Source organism: Procambarus clarkii, chromosome 41 (genome assembly GCF_040958095.1).
Source record: "Procambarus clarkii isolate CNS0578487 chromosome 41, FALCON_Pclarkii_2.0, whole genome shotgun sequence".
Taxonomy (NCBI): Eukaryota; Metazoa; Arthropoda; class Malacostraca; order Decapoda; family Cambaridae; genus Procambarus; species Procambarus clarkii.
In genome coordinates this window covers 7,409,408-7,424,348 of record NC_091190.1, presented here as the reverse complement: position 1 = coordinate 7,424,348, position 14,941 = coordinate 7,409,408, and the positions used below count along the sequence as shown (strand labels likewise).

At 42.9% G+C, this 14,941-nt stretch overlaps 1 protein-coding gene across 1 annotated transcript; it reads right to left on the bottom strand.

The window, feature by feature from the left end:
* Positions 1 to 1,448: 1,448 nt before the first annotated feature.
* Positions 1,449 to 14,361, bottom strand: LOC138373070 (uncharacterized). Its single transcript, XM_069339096.1, has 2 exons — positions 14,253 to 14,361; positions 1,449 to 2,473 (listed from the first exon to the last, which is right to left on the bottom strand). The coding sequence occupies exons 1-2, from the start codon at positions 14,359 to 14,361 to the stop codon at positions 1,449 to 1,451; spliced, it is 1,134 nt and encodes a 377-aa protein (XP_069195197.1).
* Between the last annotated feature and the right edge of the window lie 580 nt (positions 14,362 to 14,941).

Below are 14,941 nucleotides of genomic sequence, written 5' to 3'. Positions count from 1 at the left end.
TCTGTTGTGGTGCTGTGTGATGCTTTTTTTTCCTCTGCCTGTGTGGGATTGGCGGCCCTATTATCTGCGTCTGTCCTTCACCCTCGTTGTGGGGGTGCTTTTTGCTGTATTATACTGCTTTCTAAGTTCTGTGGTATGTATTGTGTCCTATGGTGTTTCGGGGCCTTCCGGTATGTATTACCGTTGTCAGTGGCTACCCCTGTGTGTATTCTTTTATGAATTTTTTTTTTCTATTTTGTGGTGTGTTTCTGTGCAGTGTTTTATGTCTATTTTCCTTTCTCTAGTGATGGGTTGGTGTATTTTGCTGCATATTTTACTGTATTTTACTGCTTTTGTATGTTTTTTGTAATTGATGTTAAATGTTATGTTCCCTTGTGTGAACTATTTTGCTTATTTCTGTTTTTTTCATGTGTATTACATTGTTTGTATCATTTCCGTGTTTTGTTCTGCTGTTTTGAGCTGCACTGTTTTGGTGTTTTGGCGCCCCTGTCTTATATATGTACATTAGTTTTTTGTTTTGCTCCTGCTTTATGTTTCTCTGTATTCTGAGATTGTAAATAAATAAAAAAAATAAACAAAATACAATGTAATTCATGCTGTAGTGTTTGAAATATCATTATATACACTTGTATTCTAGTTTATTGTACGATATTTTGCTGCCTTATTATTATATATCTTGATGTGTTGTGTGTTAGAGTGTATAACTGCTAGTTTTGTCGGTGGCTGCTGCTACTGTCACTAATCCCTCCCCTGCCTGTGTGTGTCTGTCAGTACAACCAACCCTAAGTAGTGGGTAAGCTTCTTGTTTGTTATATCTACATATTTGTATGATGCTAATTTTGTGTAGTTGAACATACGCATATGTTCCCAAGATGTATATTTACACATAAGATTATTTTAATGTTTGACAATTTGTTAGGCAACCGGATCACTGTGGGGTGAGGACATGTCGCCTGGCCTCTCAGTTGTCATGGTTTAGCCTCGCATGCGGTTCTCTAGGGTGTTGCCGGTGGGGGGCCTGTGTATGGATATCCTTTAGTGATGTGTAGGGTCCTTGCCCCCTGTGTTGCAGTCTAGGACAATTGGACTGGAATATTCTGGCATCGTGGACTACCCTGCAGTGGGCACCACCTTGTTTGATGTGTTGGGCATTGACATTGATGACGTCTGTGGCGTCCAGCTGATTACGAAGCATCGGGCAGTAGTTAAGTTGTCTATGGAGGAGGCCTATCAGAGCTTTCTGCGTCGCTTTGACGACCGCACCTTCCTGTTGCCAGATGCTGCTGGTTCTGTGGTTTTTCAGACCGCAGTGGTTCTGCTACATACTTCAGCATCCATGGTGCCCCTATCGAGTTCCCTGAGGTGTTGCTCTGGCACTTCTTTGGGCAGCACGGACGGGTGGTGTCCATCCGGTTGAATACTATCCCCTTCGGTAGACTGTGAGGCGTTCAGAATGGCTCTGAACGGCTCAAGTCTGACATTCTCCTCATCAGTGAAGTTAATGGGCTATTATCTGCATGTGTACTATTCCCGGTAGCCCCGAACCTGCTTCGGTTGCGGGTTGTCGGGGCACCAGGCTGTGGATTGCAGTGCAGATGTCGTCGCCCATGTGAACCTCTTCCGCGACTTCCGCGACATACCTTCCCACCGTTAGTTGCTCCTGATGCATCTGAGGTTTCCGATGATGGGGGTGTCAGGGAGGTGTTGGATGCTGTGCCTCTACAGCCGCCTGTCGTTGGTAACGCGACATGTGATGGCTGTGCAGTGGTTTCTGTGCTTTCAAAGCCTGTGTCTTCGACGTCTGAGCTCTTTGAGGATGTTGTGTGTGGTCCAGGGGTGGTTGTGGTGAAGAGTGTGGAAACACTCATATGTCCCTCTACTACGGCGATTGTGGATGGTTCTCCTGCGGCTCGGGACTTTCGTGGTGCGCTTCCTGGTGTTGGGGTCGTGTGTGTGGACCATGTCTCGCCAGTGGATTTGCGGCCTTCTATTGTACATGGGCCCGTGTCTCCTGTGGTCGCTGCTGCTTCGATTTTGCGTGGCCGTGGGCTACATTCCCGGGACCCGCTTCCTTGCGCCTCTGGTGTGTCGGCCATCGTCGAGGTGGAGAGTTCTGATGATATTCGGCCGGACCCAAAGCGTTCCAAGCGTTCGTCAGTTACTTCTCTTCCTGGCAACCCTATCTGGGTGGACGTGAAGGAGTGTGCGAGTGCTATGTCTTCAGTGGAAGAGGGGGGGAGGGTCTGCAGCTCCTGTTGTGTCTGGTGGTGGGTCGGCGGTGGTGGTGACAGGGGTCCATGCTGTGGAGGCGAATGCTGGTATTGGGGTGTCCGGGTCAGCTCTTGTGTGCCCCCATTCTGTGGGCTCCCCGTAGTGGGGGTGGTTGCCCCTATGGAGTCCGTGGTTGCCGGGAAGGACTTGGTGCTGATCCTTAGGAAGGATGCTGGCCTGTGGGCTCCTGTGACGTCGGGCTCTGTGCAGCCGCATAGTGGGCGCAGGGTGGCTATAACATATGACGATACGCCACTTCTGGGAGTTTAAGTGTTGCCCCTATTGCCAGGGGAACCTTTTGCCTTTTCCAAAAGTGTGGGTTATATGGAAGGGATATCGTCGGCAGTATTCTCGGAAGGACTTTCTTCATAAGTACCATCCTGACGACTCGGTATCTGATTCACAGTGATTTTTTTTCTGTTTTATGTGCTAATGTTGTTGTGGTTTGTGGTGTTTTCAACTACTTTATATTCTGTAGCTGATGTCAAGTTTTTTTGTTTTGTAGTGGTACTTTGGTGCCTTCTTTTATTGTATTTATGTTGTATGCCTTTGACATGTAAAATTTAATAAATAAAAAAAGTTCAGACAGGATATGCTGAGGTCATACCTTTAAGAGTCAGGGTACCACTATTACAATGTAATTCATTCTGCAGTATTTTAAATATCATTATATACACCTGTATTCTAGTTTATTGTATGGTATTTTGCTGCATTATTATTATATTTTTTATTATATTATTATATTTCTATATTTTTATATTTTTAATAAAATATTTCTTGAGCTACTGTCACTACCACCCTCCCCCCTCCTTCCCTTGCCTGTGTGTGTTCGTCAGTACAACCAACCCAGAGCAGTTGGTTTGTTTGTTGTATGTTCATATTTGTATGATGCTCTCAGGATTTTTGGTGGAAATTGGGTTAAATTAGGTTGAATTTAGGTGGGACAGCTTAAATTTTGCCAACTTTAATCAAATATAGCTTTGGATATGCTAGGTCAGGTTAGATAAGGTGGTGTAGGGTAGGTTGGAATAGGTGAAAATGTAGGTAAAAATGGGCATTGGCTGTGCTATGTAACAAATTATTTGGGTATATTTTGCGAGAATTGAATTGAATTAGGTTTAATTCAGGTGACAATAGCTCAAATTTGGCCAACTTATATAAAATTTAATCAAATCTAGCTTTGATATGTTAGGCGAGGTTAGGTGAGGTTGTATATGTAGGATATATGATATCTTAGTGATAATGATCTAGCATGTTCATAAAATAGTGTAAATTTACTTATTTGGGGGGTTCGAGCTGTAGCTAACTTATGTAATGTATGGACAGAGGTGACATAGGCTTGAATGTGAGGATATGGAATGCTGATATTTAGTTAGTTTAGCTTTTGCTTGGTTAAATTTGGTTGTTACGGCCCTCTCGGGACGCAACGGGGTTCTTGCTCTGATGTTGTTAGAGGAAGATATATGTATCCGTTCCCAAGCCAGTAGTGGCTATCAAGGGATGAGATCCGTGACGCAAGTAACTTAAAGGGAGTAGGGAAAGAAAGCTAAGAACTTAATATAATATAATGTTCACCAGCACCGTTTAAATATATCGAATAAAAGAGTACACAAGGGGGAGGGGTATTAACACTTTACAAGGGGATCGTGCACAATCTAGTCTTCTGCTGAAGACTCTTTATTAAGAAGCTAGGTGCCGAGTCCGCGGTGCTTTCTTCGTGGCCTCAAGACGTGTCCTCTGAGAACGCCGAGCCTACCCTGGCCACAGGTCAGCCACAACACAGGTCCACTGGGGGCACCGTCGTGGAGGCCGTCAACCACACGTCCAGCAGGTCTGCTGGCAGGTACTGAGCCTCCAAGGCTGGTACGGCCACTCCACGAACGATAAAAGGGGTACGCCCTAGACAGGAGTCTCGTGTGATATCACCAATCACCCTCCTGTCCTCAATACCCCAGTGGATTATCGTCTCCAACCGTCGGTCCCGGGTAAATCCTTCCACTGCCACTCCCCTGGCAGGCTTAACACACCACAGTGTTCTTCCGGGGGGACGACGTCACAACAGCTGCAGCAAACTTCACAGTATGGAGACTGGCTGCCTCGGGTAGACTGACTTCACCTTCAACACAGTGGTCCCAGGTCGGCTCTGTAAGCAGACACGTCATCAATAACTGGGACACTAATACACCACACTCACAGGCTCAGATACTAACACCTGACGTATCCAGTCCATAGATGGCGCTGTCGTCGGAGCACCACCTCACCAGAGGTCAGGAGCGGCGGTGTTGAGCGCTGAACCAGACTGGAAACTGGTCCTCGAGGCCAGTACACGCTGTCCTCACTAGGTGTCGTCGTTCGTTTGGCGGGGGTTTCGGGAGCTGACCCACAGATGGCGTAGTTGTTACCGCTCCTTGCTCGGACGCTGGATCCGGGTTCGTAACACCTCCCCACCAAAAAGAATTTGGTTTGGGGTTCTATAAAAAGAAACACAAACCAAATTAGTACGACGACACAACTCCAAATGGACACGCATGCTTTATGATCTGGAATTGCGAGGCTGTCTCGTCTACAGAATTGTCCTACTGGGCAATTCCGGCACAATGGGAACTTGCAGATTGAAGGCGATGTCCTGTCTGGCGTAACCTTCCACGTCTTCCACCTCTCCACTGCGATGTCAAGCAGGGGCTTCATCTCACCTCTCTCGAGTACGGATTGGTTTCGACACGATCTGGGGTAACTCGACACTTCCCTATGTCGTGGCACCGATGATGGCTGTCCACAGACGGCATTTCTGGTGCCGGTCCGATGGTCCGTCAGGGAGACAGGAACCTGGAATACAGGGGTCTGATAATTCAGAGTGATAGCGACAATGGGCAAGTCAGTACTTACTATACACTCCTCTACTAGGCCCACACCTAGTTCCAACAGGGCTGCTTGCTCACCGAAGATGGCATTCGCTCTGCCCCCGTCAGGTCGACCAACGTTCCGTATAACGCTGTGTTGAGGCTCAGCAGTCACGCGGGGGGTGTCAACCTGTCGGAAACAGTCACTCATATTATCACATATCGTACCTCCTGTATCATCTATTACCTCCCAGGTCCCTTCTTCAACTGCAACACTTGCAGTACAACTCTCCAATCCCTGGGACCTCTTCGCGATGTTCATGGGAGCCATCATTCGTCGGGTCGTCCACCGGTCCTCATTGAGAGCACAAACGAGAACACATACGAAAAACAAACAAAATACCGATAGGAAACATTTGGTAAGTCGAGGGATAAGTTTCCTGAGCTTGTCATGTCCATAGCCGGCACCATCCACTAGCCTGGCTTGGACCAAAGAGGGCACTAGACCTTTAGAACACACCTCACATACCTCTGACGTCTGGGGAATCTCTGGCTGGTCCACTACACGCTGTAACTTGCCATACCGCAAGCACACCTCAGCCTTCGCTCCAGACTCGTTGGTATCCGTGGGTGTCTGCACACAAGGCCTCTTTTCTAGCTCAGGTACTTCTGCCATCGTAACCTCATGTTCCTCGTCGAGAGAATCAGGAGACACTGCTAAATAACTGTCGATCTGCGGGGGAGAGGACAAATTAGACATGTTCAAATCCGGGTCTGTCTTTTTACCATTGCCTGTTGTCACCTCCGACCTTGCTGTTCTGGTAGACTCGTCCGCAACCTTGGGACGATTGGTGCTCCAATCGGTCAGCAAGTCATTGGCTAGTACCACGTCAATCCCAGCCACAGGGAGGGTATCGACTACTGCCAACTCACATGTGCCGCTGAAATAGGGCGAATCAAGATGTACTGGCACTAAGGGGGCGATGTACTGCGTCCTAGGAAACCCAACCAGGATCACCTCTGGTCTCCCATCCACACTTACTCCCTCGGGTAACTAGCTCTTCACGATCAGGGACTGGGCTGCTCCACTATCTCTGAGCACTACAATTGATCTACCAGTATGATCACTCGTTACATACCCGGTTGAAGTGTGAGGGGCCAACAAACTTGGTCCTTCCTGCGTCGTCGTAGACTGGTTTCCTACTGGTGATGTAACACAGCTCACCAACATCACCTCCCTTCGTGCGCTGCCACCTCTTCTACCTCGGCACCTAGCAGCTATGTGCCCCTTCTGCCCACAAGTCCAGCACACCATGTTCCTCCTCGGACTACGGTGTTTCGGACTACTAGGACTTGTTCTTCGAGGGCTACCTGGGGGAGTCTTCTTAGCACTTTGTGGGACGGGTCTTTCTTCTTCTTCGTCGTGAGGTCTGTCAAACCGGCGCTGGTAATTCCTCGGGACGTACTTAGCAGACGGCCTATGAGTCAGGATATACTCTTCAGCCATGGTGGCTGCTGCACTCAAGGTCTCCACCTGCTGCTCTTCCAAGTACGTCTTGAGGTCTCCAGACAAACAATCCTTGAAGTCTTCGAGCAGAATCAGCTGTTCGAGGTCTTCCCTGGTCTCCACCTTCCGAGAGGCACACCATTCTTGAAAAAGTCGCTCCTTGATCGTGGCGAACTCTGTGAAAGTGTGCTCTGAGGTCTTCTTCAGGTTTCTGAACTTTTGCCTATACGCCTCAGGTACCAATTGGTACGCCATGAGCACAACCTTCTTCACCTTGTCATAATCGCTGGAGTCGTCAAGGGATAACGTAGAGTAGGCAATTTGGGCCTTCCCAGTCAAGACTGACTGTATCATGATGGCCCAATTCTCCCTTGGCCACTCCAAAGAGGCAGCGACTTTCTCGAAGGCTGCAAAGAATTTTGACACCTCCTTCTCATGGAATTTGGGGACCATTTTGATGTTGCGTACCGGATCGAAGCTACTGGTGTCCGTTGTTTGCCTCCGACCACCGCCTAATCGCAATACTTCTAGTTCATGTTGTCTCTCTCTTTCCTCCCTTTCTCGCTCTCGTTCTCGTTCTTCTCTCTCTCGTCTCTCTTCTCTTTCTCGTTCTTCTCTCTCTCGTTTCTCTTCTCTTTCTCGTTCTTCTCTCTTTCTCGTTCTTCTCTTCTTTCTTCTCTTTCTAATTCTAAACGCCTCATCGCCAATTCTTTTTCTTTCATCTCCATTTCTTTATCTTTTAATTCTCGTTCTATTTCTAACTTCTTCCATTCAATTTCTCGATTAATTTCTAGGGCACGCATCTTGACTGTTAGGAAGCTGATATTAAGCTCACCTGCATCACTGTCAACGTCACTGCCCTTATCTTCCTTTTCCGTGGAAGCTATGTCTACACTTTCCTTTGTACTAGGAGTCTCGCCTTCCTGTTTCTCTTCTGCCTTCAGGTGCCGGTGAACCTTGGACAAGATCTCCACACGGGAATCACTGGCACGGATCTTGATCTCCAGGTAGGCGCTCACTAGTACAAGCTCTGGTTTGCTCAAATATTTTAATCTGGCAAGACAATCCTCTCTGTTCAGAAAAGCCTGAACCTCGTCCAGATCATCGATGGTAGCTTTGTCTGCCATTGTCACAGATGGAACACTTAGCACTTAACACACCGAGCACTGTTCTACGCCAATATTGCACTTTATCGCACCAAACACTGCACTTTGCCAATATTGCACGTAATCACTTCGGGCACCGCACTACCCAATATTGCACCGAGTCCAAGCGAACACTTCGCTCTACAATAGTACACTGAATCACTGAGCACCGCACTAGTCAATATTGCACTTAATCGCTTAATCACAGCGAGCACCGCACTGCACAATATCGCACTTAGTCACTGAGCACCGCACAGGACGTATAACGTCACAATCGTCACAGGGGGGGAATTATATACAGGGATTACGCCACTTCACCACCCCTGTCAAACATACTTAACAAGGGGACGGATCCCGCTGGGGATGCCAATTATGTTACGGCCCTCTCGGGACGCAACGGGGTTCTTGCTCTGATGTTGTTAGAGGAAGATATATGTATCCGTTCCCAAGCCAGTAGTGGCTATCAAGGGATGAGATCCGTGACGCAAGTAACTTAAAGGGAGTAGGGAAAGAAAGCTAAGAACTTAATATAATATAATGTTCACCAGCACCGTTTAAATATATCGAATAAAAGAGTACACAAGGGGGTGGGGTATTAACACTTTACAAGGGGATCGTGCACAATCTAGTCTTCTGCTGAAGACTCTTTATTAAGAAGCTAGGTGCCGAGTCCGCGGTGCTTTCTTCGTGGCCTCAAGACGTGTCCTCTGAGAACGCCGAGCCTACCCTGGCCACAGGTCAGCCACAACATAGGTCCACTGGGGGCACCGTCGTGGAGGCCGTCAACCACACGTCCAGCAGGTCTGCTGGCAGGTACTGAGCCTCCAAGGCTGGTACGGCCACTCCACGAACGATAAAAGGGGTACGCCCTAGACAGGAGTCTCGTGTGATATCACCAATCACCCTCCTGTCCTCAATACCCCAGTGGATTATCGTCTCCAACCGTCGGTCCCGGGTAAATCCTTCCACTGCCACTCCCCTGGCAGGCTTAACACACCACAGTGTTCTTCCGGGGGGACGACGTCACAACAGCTGCAGCAAACTTCACAGTATGGAGACTGGCTGCCTCGGGTAGACTGACTTCACCTTCAACACAGTGGTCCCAGGTCGGCTCTGTAAGCAGACACGTCATCAATAACTGGGACACTAATACACCACACTCACAGGCTCAGATACTAACACCTGACGTATCCAGTCCATAGATGGCGCTGTCGTCGGAGCACCACCTCACCAGAGGTCAGGAGCGGCGGTGTTGAGCGCTGAACCAGACTGGAAACTGGTCCTCGAGGCCAGTACACGCTGTCCTCACTAGGTGTCGTCGTTCGTTTGGCGGGGGTTTCGGGAGCTGACCCACAGATGGCGTAGTTGTTACCGCTCCTTGCTCGGACGCTGGATCCGGGTTCATAACATTGGTTAACTTTGTCTAGTATAAGTTTAATTTTTGAAGGATTTAAATGAATATAGGTTCTAATTGGTTGATAGGATATAGCAAATTTGCTTAATTTATCATAGAAATTACAGACTTCGCCTAACCCCCCACCTGTCCCTAACATAACTAAGGCTAGAACCAATAAGTCTGTTGGATGGTTTGCCTGAATAAAAATGGGTGACATGATTGAAGAAGATGTAACAAGGGAGTATTAATAAGGCATTTAAAAAAAATGGACATATGTTAGATGAATAGTCTAGCACTAATAATGTCAAAACATTAATAGTAAATGCATGTCTTTTTATATTGAGCTCATAGGATGTCAGATGTATTATTCATTCATGTGAAATTTTGACTTTTTGGGGGGTGAAACTTGGATTGTGAAACTTTGGGGGGTGGAACTTGGATTATGAAACTTTGGGGGGTGAAACTTGAAACTGGTCAAACTCAGCATATTATAAATAATGTCCTAAATATACCTAGAAAAATGATATGCAAATTGTGAATTGTTTTACGTAGTTGGTTGTGATTGTATTTGCACAAATAGCATAATTATTATACTTGTGCAAATTGTGTAATAATTTGTGCAGGTTATGTATTTTGCATACATTGTATGATGACTGCAATTATGTATTGATTATATTCCCACAAATTGTGTATTGTTTGTACAAGTTGTGTATTAATTGTAAATGTTTTTGTGTATTTATTTGTGGAATTGAGTAGTTGTGTTCATATTTGGGCTAGTTGCGTATTGATTATATTTTGTGCAAGTTGTTTATTAATTGTGTATATGTCGTAACTGTATTTGTGTGAATTGTGTATTTGTGCTGGTTGTGTATTTATATATTTGGGCTAGTTATGTAATGTATGTATTTATGTTGGATATGTATTTGTGCAAGTTGTGTAATAATAATTATGAAAGATGTGTAACAATTGTGCAAGTTGTGTATTAACTGCACATGTTGTGTAATTGTAAATGGAAGAATTATTTGTTTATACCTTTGTGTATTGATTGTCATTGTGCAAGTTGTGAAATTATATAGCAAGTTTGCTTGTATTAATTCTGCAAAGATGTGTAATAATTACTCAATTTATGCAATAATTGCCCATGTTTTACAATTGTTTTGTGGGGATAGTGTATTTATGCAAGTTGTGTTTTTAATATGCTGAACTGGAACTGATGCAACTGTATTTTTGAGTGCAAATTGTGTATTTGTGTAAGTTCTGTATATGTAATCTGAAAAAAAATAGATCTTCATGTACAAGTGTGAAAATGTATTTTGATTTATGAGACGAGATGTGGGTATTTTGTGAAAATTATGTTTGTAAAATTGTGTAATTTTAGAGAAAGCGCATTTTTGATTGTCTAAATGTATAAGCAATTTTCTATATTTGTGCAAATGTCATAGTTTATGTAAATGTTATTCTTTTAGTGTACATGCAATATTTGTGTAAATGCTATATTTTTGTGTGCAACTGACATATTTCGTATGTAAATGACATATTTTGTCTATAAATGACTTATTTGTGTGTGTGAATGGCATATTTTGTGTGTAAATAATATATTTTGTGCATAAATGGTATATTTGGAGTGTAAATGCTGTATTTTCTGTGTAAATGGAATATTTGTGTGGAAATGTTTTGTGCGTAAATGCTATATTGAGTGTATATATGTGTATGTGTATTATACTGTGTGTTTTTGATTTTGTGTATTTTAGTGTAAGTACAAGTGTTGCATTTTGTGTTAATGATGTTAAATTATTATATTTTAGCGCGCTTTATCACAATCTTAGCTTTTTATTAGTAATATATTTATTTAAATAGGAATACATACACCCTGGTATATCCATATGAATAGTATGAAGATGGGTATGTATTTATGTAATTGCAGTATTGAATATGTTTGAATATAATAGGGTATTTAATAATATTTGTACTTGCTTGAATAATATAGTCACCATGCTGATTGGCATGCATTAATATAAATTAACAGTACAAATAATTAAGATAACTTGATGTGAATGAGCTGTGGGGTTACTGAAATCTTGTTCTTAATACATTTTAGGGATTCATATGGCATAAATTACATCTGATTAATGGGGCAATGGTAGTATAACCAGGCTATTCTCTATGAATGTATGGGTTGTGGAGTATATTTAGGTATGTATGCTTGTATTTGTGACTGTTAGTTTAGAAACAAGCTAGCTGATTTGTGTAGCAAGATTGGGATTTTCAAGGTCGAGGAATGATTAACCTATGAATATACTGGCTACGATCCAGCTGTCTTGCAAGATGTATGATTTGCTGTTTGACATTTGGGCAGCTATTTGATGGATGTGAGGACAGCTGAGTACAGGTAGTAGGACAGCTGTCCTGCTAGATGTACTATCCTGCATAAATTGCGGTAAGACATTTAGGATGCTATTATACTTTTGCACTTATTACTGAAAAATGATTACAGTTGCGGATGATTAAAATGTATATTCTTAAACCTCTGATTAGGTTAGTTTAGGTTGGGGGATGGATAGTCTATTCATTTTTGAATAATAACATTGAATAGACTACATATGCAAGTAGCATGCCAATGCCTCATTACCCATCTTGTGACGTCACACATAGTTTAACAGTCGGGTTACAGTGGAGCCTTAACATCTATTTATTAATGGGTGACAATACGTTATCCCCATACTGGACAGCTTTTGTGACGTCACTAAAACAACAACAACAATGGGTCTGTAGAATGTAGAATTATATTTGTCTTTGTTTTATAATAGGTTAGGTTAGGTTAGGTTGGTTTGACAGGGCTTATGAAGTGAATAACAGAAAAATATGAACAATGATACAATGAGCCAGATATGAGCGGTTACAAGGCATCATGACACAGCCCGTGATGTCACTTGCAGAGAACAGTAGAGATTAAGGAATGTGCTAATGAGAGACAGGGTCCTACCTTGGAACCGCTTGTAACGTTGTTTTAAAGCGGTTTTCTATTGGTGGATCAAACCGCATTAGTGATTAGAATATCAGAATGAAGGTAACTGCAGAAGGCCTATTTCAAAACATGCGAGGCCGCTTTTACTCAATGTGTGTATATATATATATATATATATATATATATATATATATATATATATATATATATATATATATATATATATATATATATATATATATATATATATATATATTATATATATATATGTATATTATATATATATATATATATATATATATTTATATATATATATATATATATATATATATATATATATATATATATATATATATATATATATATATATATATATATGCGAACAAGCCTGAATGGTCCCCAGGACAATATGCAACTGAAAACTCACACCCCAGAAGTGACTCGAAACCATACTCCCAGAAGCAACGCAACTGGTATGTACAAGACGCCTTAATCCACTTGACCATCATGACCGGACATAATGAGGTGATAGCCGAGGCTATTTGAACCACCCCACCGCCGGCACTCGGATAGTAATCTTGGGCATAGCATTTTACCAAGTCACCTCATTCTTTGGGGCACACGTGAGGAACACAAATGCGAACAAGCCTGAATGGTCCCCAGGACAATATGCAACTGAAAACTCACACCCCAGAAGTGACTCGAACCCATACTCCCAGAAGCAACGCAACTGGTATGTACAAGACGCCTTAATCCACTTGACCATCATGACCGGACATAATGAGGTGATAGCCGAGGCTATTTGAACCACCCCACCGCCGGCACTCGGATAGTAATCTTGGGCATAGCATTTTACCAAGTCACCTCATTCTTTGGGGCACACGTGAGGAACACAAATGCGAACAAGCCTGAATGGTCCCCAGGACAATATGCAACTGAAAACTCACACCCCAGAAGTGACTCGAACCCATACTCCCAGAAGCAACGCCGGCGGTGGGGTGGTTCAAATAGCCTCGGCTATCACCTCATTATGTCCGGTCATGATGGTCAAGTGGATTAAGGCGTCTTGTACATACCAGTTGCGTTGCTTCTGGGAGTATGGGTTCGAGTCACTTCTGGGGTGTGAGTTTTCAGTTGCATATTGTCCTGGGGACCATTCAGGCTTGTTCGCATTTGTGTTCCTCACGTGTGCCCCAAAGAATGAGGTGACTTGGTAAAATGCTATGCCCAAGATTACTATCCGAGTGCCGGCGGTGGGGTGGTTCAAATAGCCTCGGCTATCACCTCATTATGTCCGGTCATGATGGTCAAGTGAATTAAGGCGTCTTGTACATACCAGTTGCGTTGCTTCTGGGAGTATGGGTTCGAGTCACTTCTGGGGTGTGAGTTTTCAGTTGCATATTGTCCTGGGGACCATTCAGGCTTGTTCGCATTTGTGTTCCTCACGTGTGCCCCAAAGAATGAGGTGACTTGGTAAAATGCTATGCCCAAGATTACTATCCGAGTGCCGGCGGTGGGGTGGTTCAAATAGCCTCGGCTATCACCTCATTATGTCCGGTCATGATGGTCAAGTGGATTAAGGCGTCTTGTACATACCAGTTGCGTTGCTTCTGGGAGTATGGGTTCGAGTCACTTCTGGGGTGTGAGTTTTCAGTTATATATATATATATATATATATATATATATATATATATATATATATATATATATATATATATATATATATATATATATATATAAATATATATATATATATATATATATATATATATATATATATATATATATATATAAATATATATATATATATATATATATATATATATATATATATATATATATATATATATATATATATATATATATATATATATATATTGTGACGATAATTTCTTTCTAGAGAGATTGAGCCTGCTCTGCCCTACCTCAAGTTACGTCCAATTATACAAGTATAAGATGCTACATTCAAGATATGTCACCGGTAGCACAAAACGTTTTGACCAGGAGGCAAAACGTACCCAAGAAACCCCCTACTCCACACCCCCCCTCCCACGTCGGCTTGTCGTCAACCAGCAAACTACTCATTCCAGCCTGCCTGCTCCTGATTGGTGACTCGCCGACCACGCACCTGCACACTGCACCTCCGCGCCATCTACCGGAGTCGACGTCGGAGCCTGACCAGCTATCAACTTCAGAATATTCTTTGTGCTCTTAGAGTTGACATCTCGCTCTTTCATACTAGCTCATTGGCTTGTATACGAAGGGAGGTTTCAGCTATAGCCGATATTCTCAGCACCATTTTAATATTTCACTTTTGTAATATTGTGTCTCACATTGTCGTTGCATTTATCTTTGTTATTTCATTGAACTTTTAATTCCCCCGAGATTTGTCTTTATTTTCATTTATGTTTAAATTAAATAAATTAAAGTTTCATTGTTCATACTTTGTGTTTTACGTGTTCCTCCCTCTCACTTACCACAGACAACAGATAAGCAGTCTATATTTTTGTTTTAAGTGTGACCAGGCTTTGACACCTGCCATTGGAGGACTGCCGAACATCAACACTCCAACACTTTCCCGTCACACACTATATATATATATATATATATATATATATATATATATATATATATATATATATATATATATATATATATATATGTATATATATGTATATATATTAAATATGACCGAAAAAGTAAGATTAATAATTCTAACACGAATTTTCTCAATATTTCTTATCTTTCTTTTCACTGTTGATAGTAAATGAAAAATCAATTCTCCAAAATTCCTTTTTATTTCTAGTCTAACGCGAC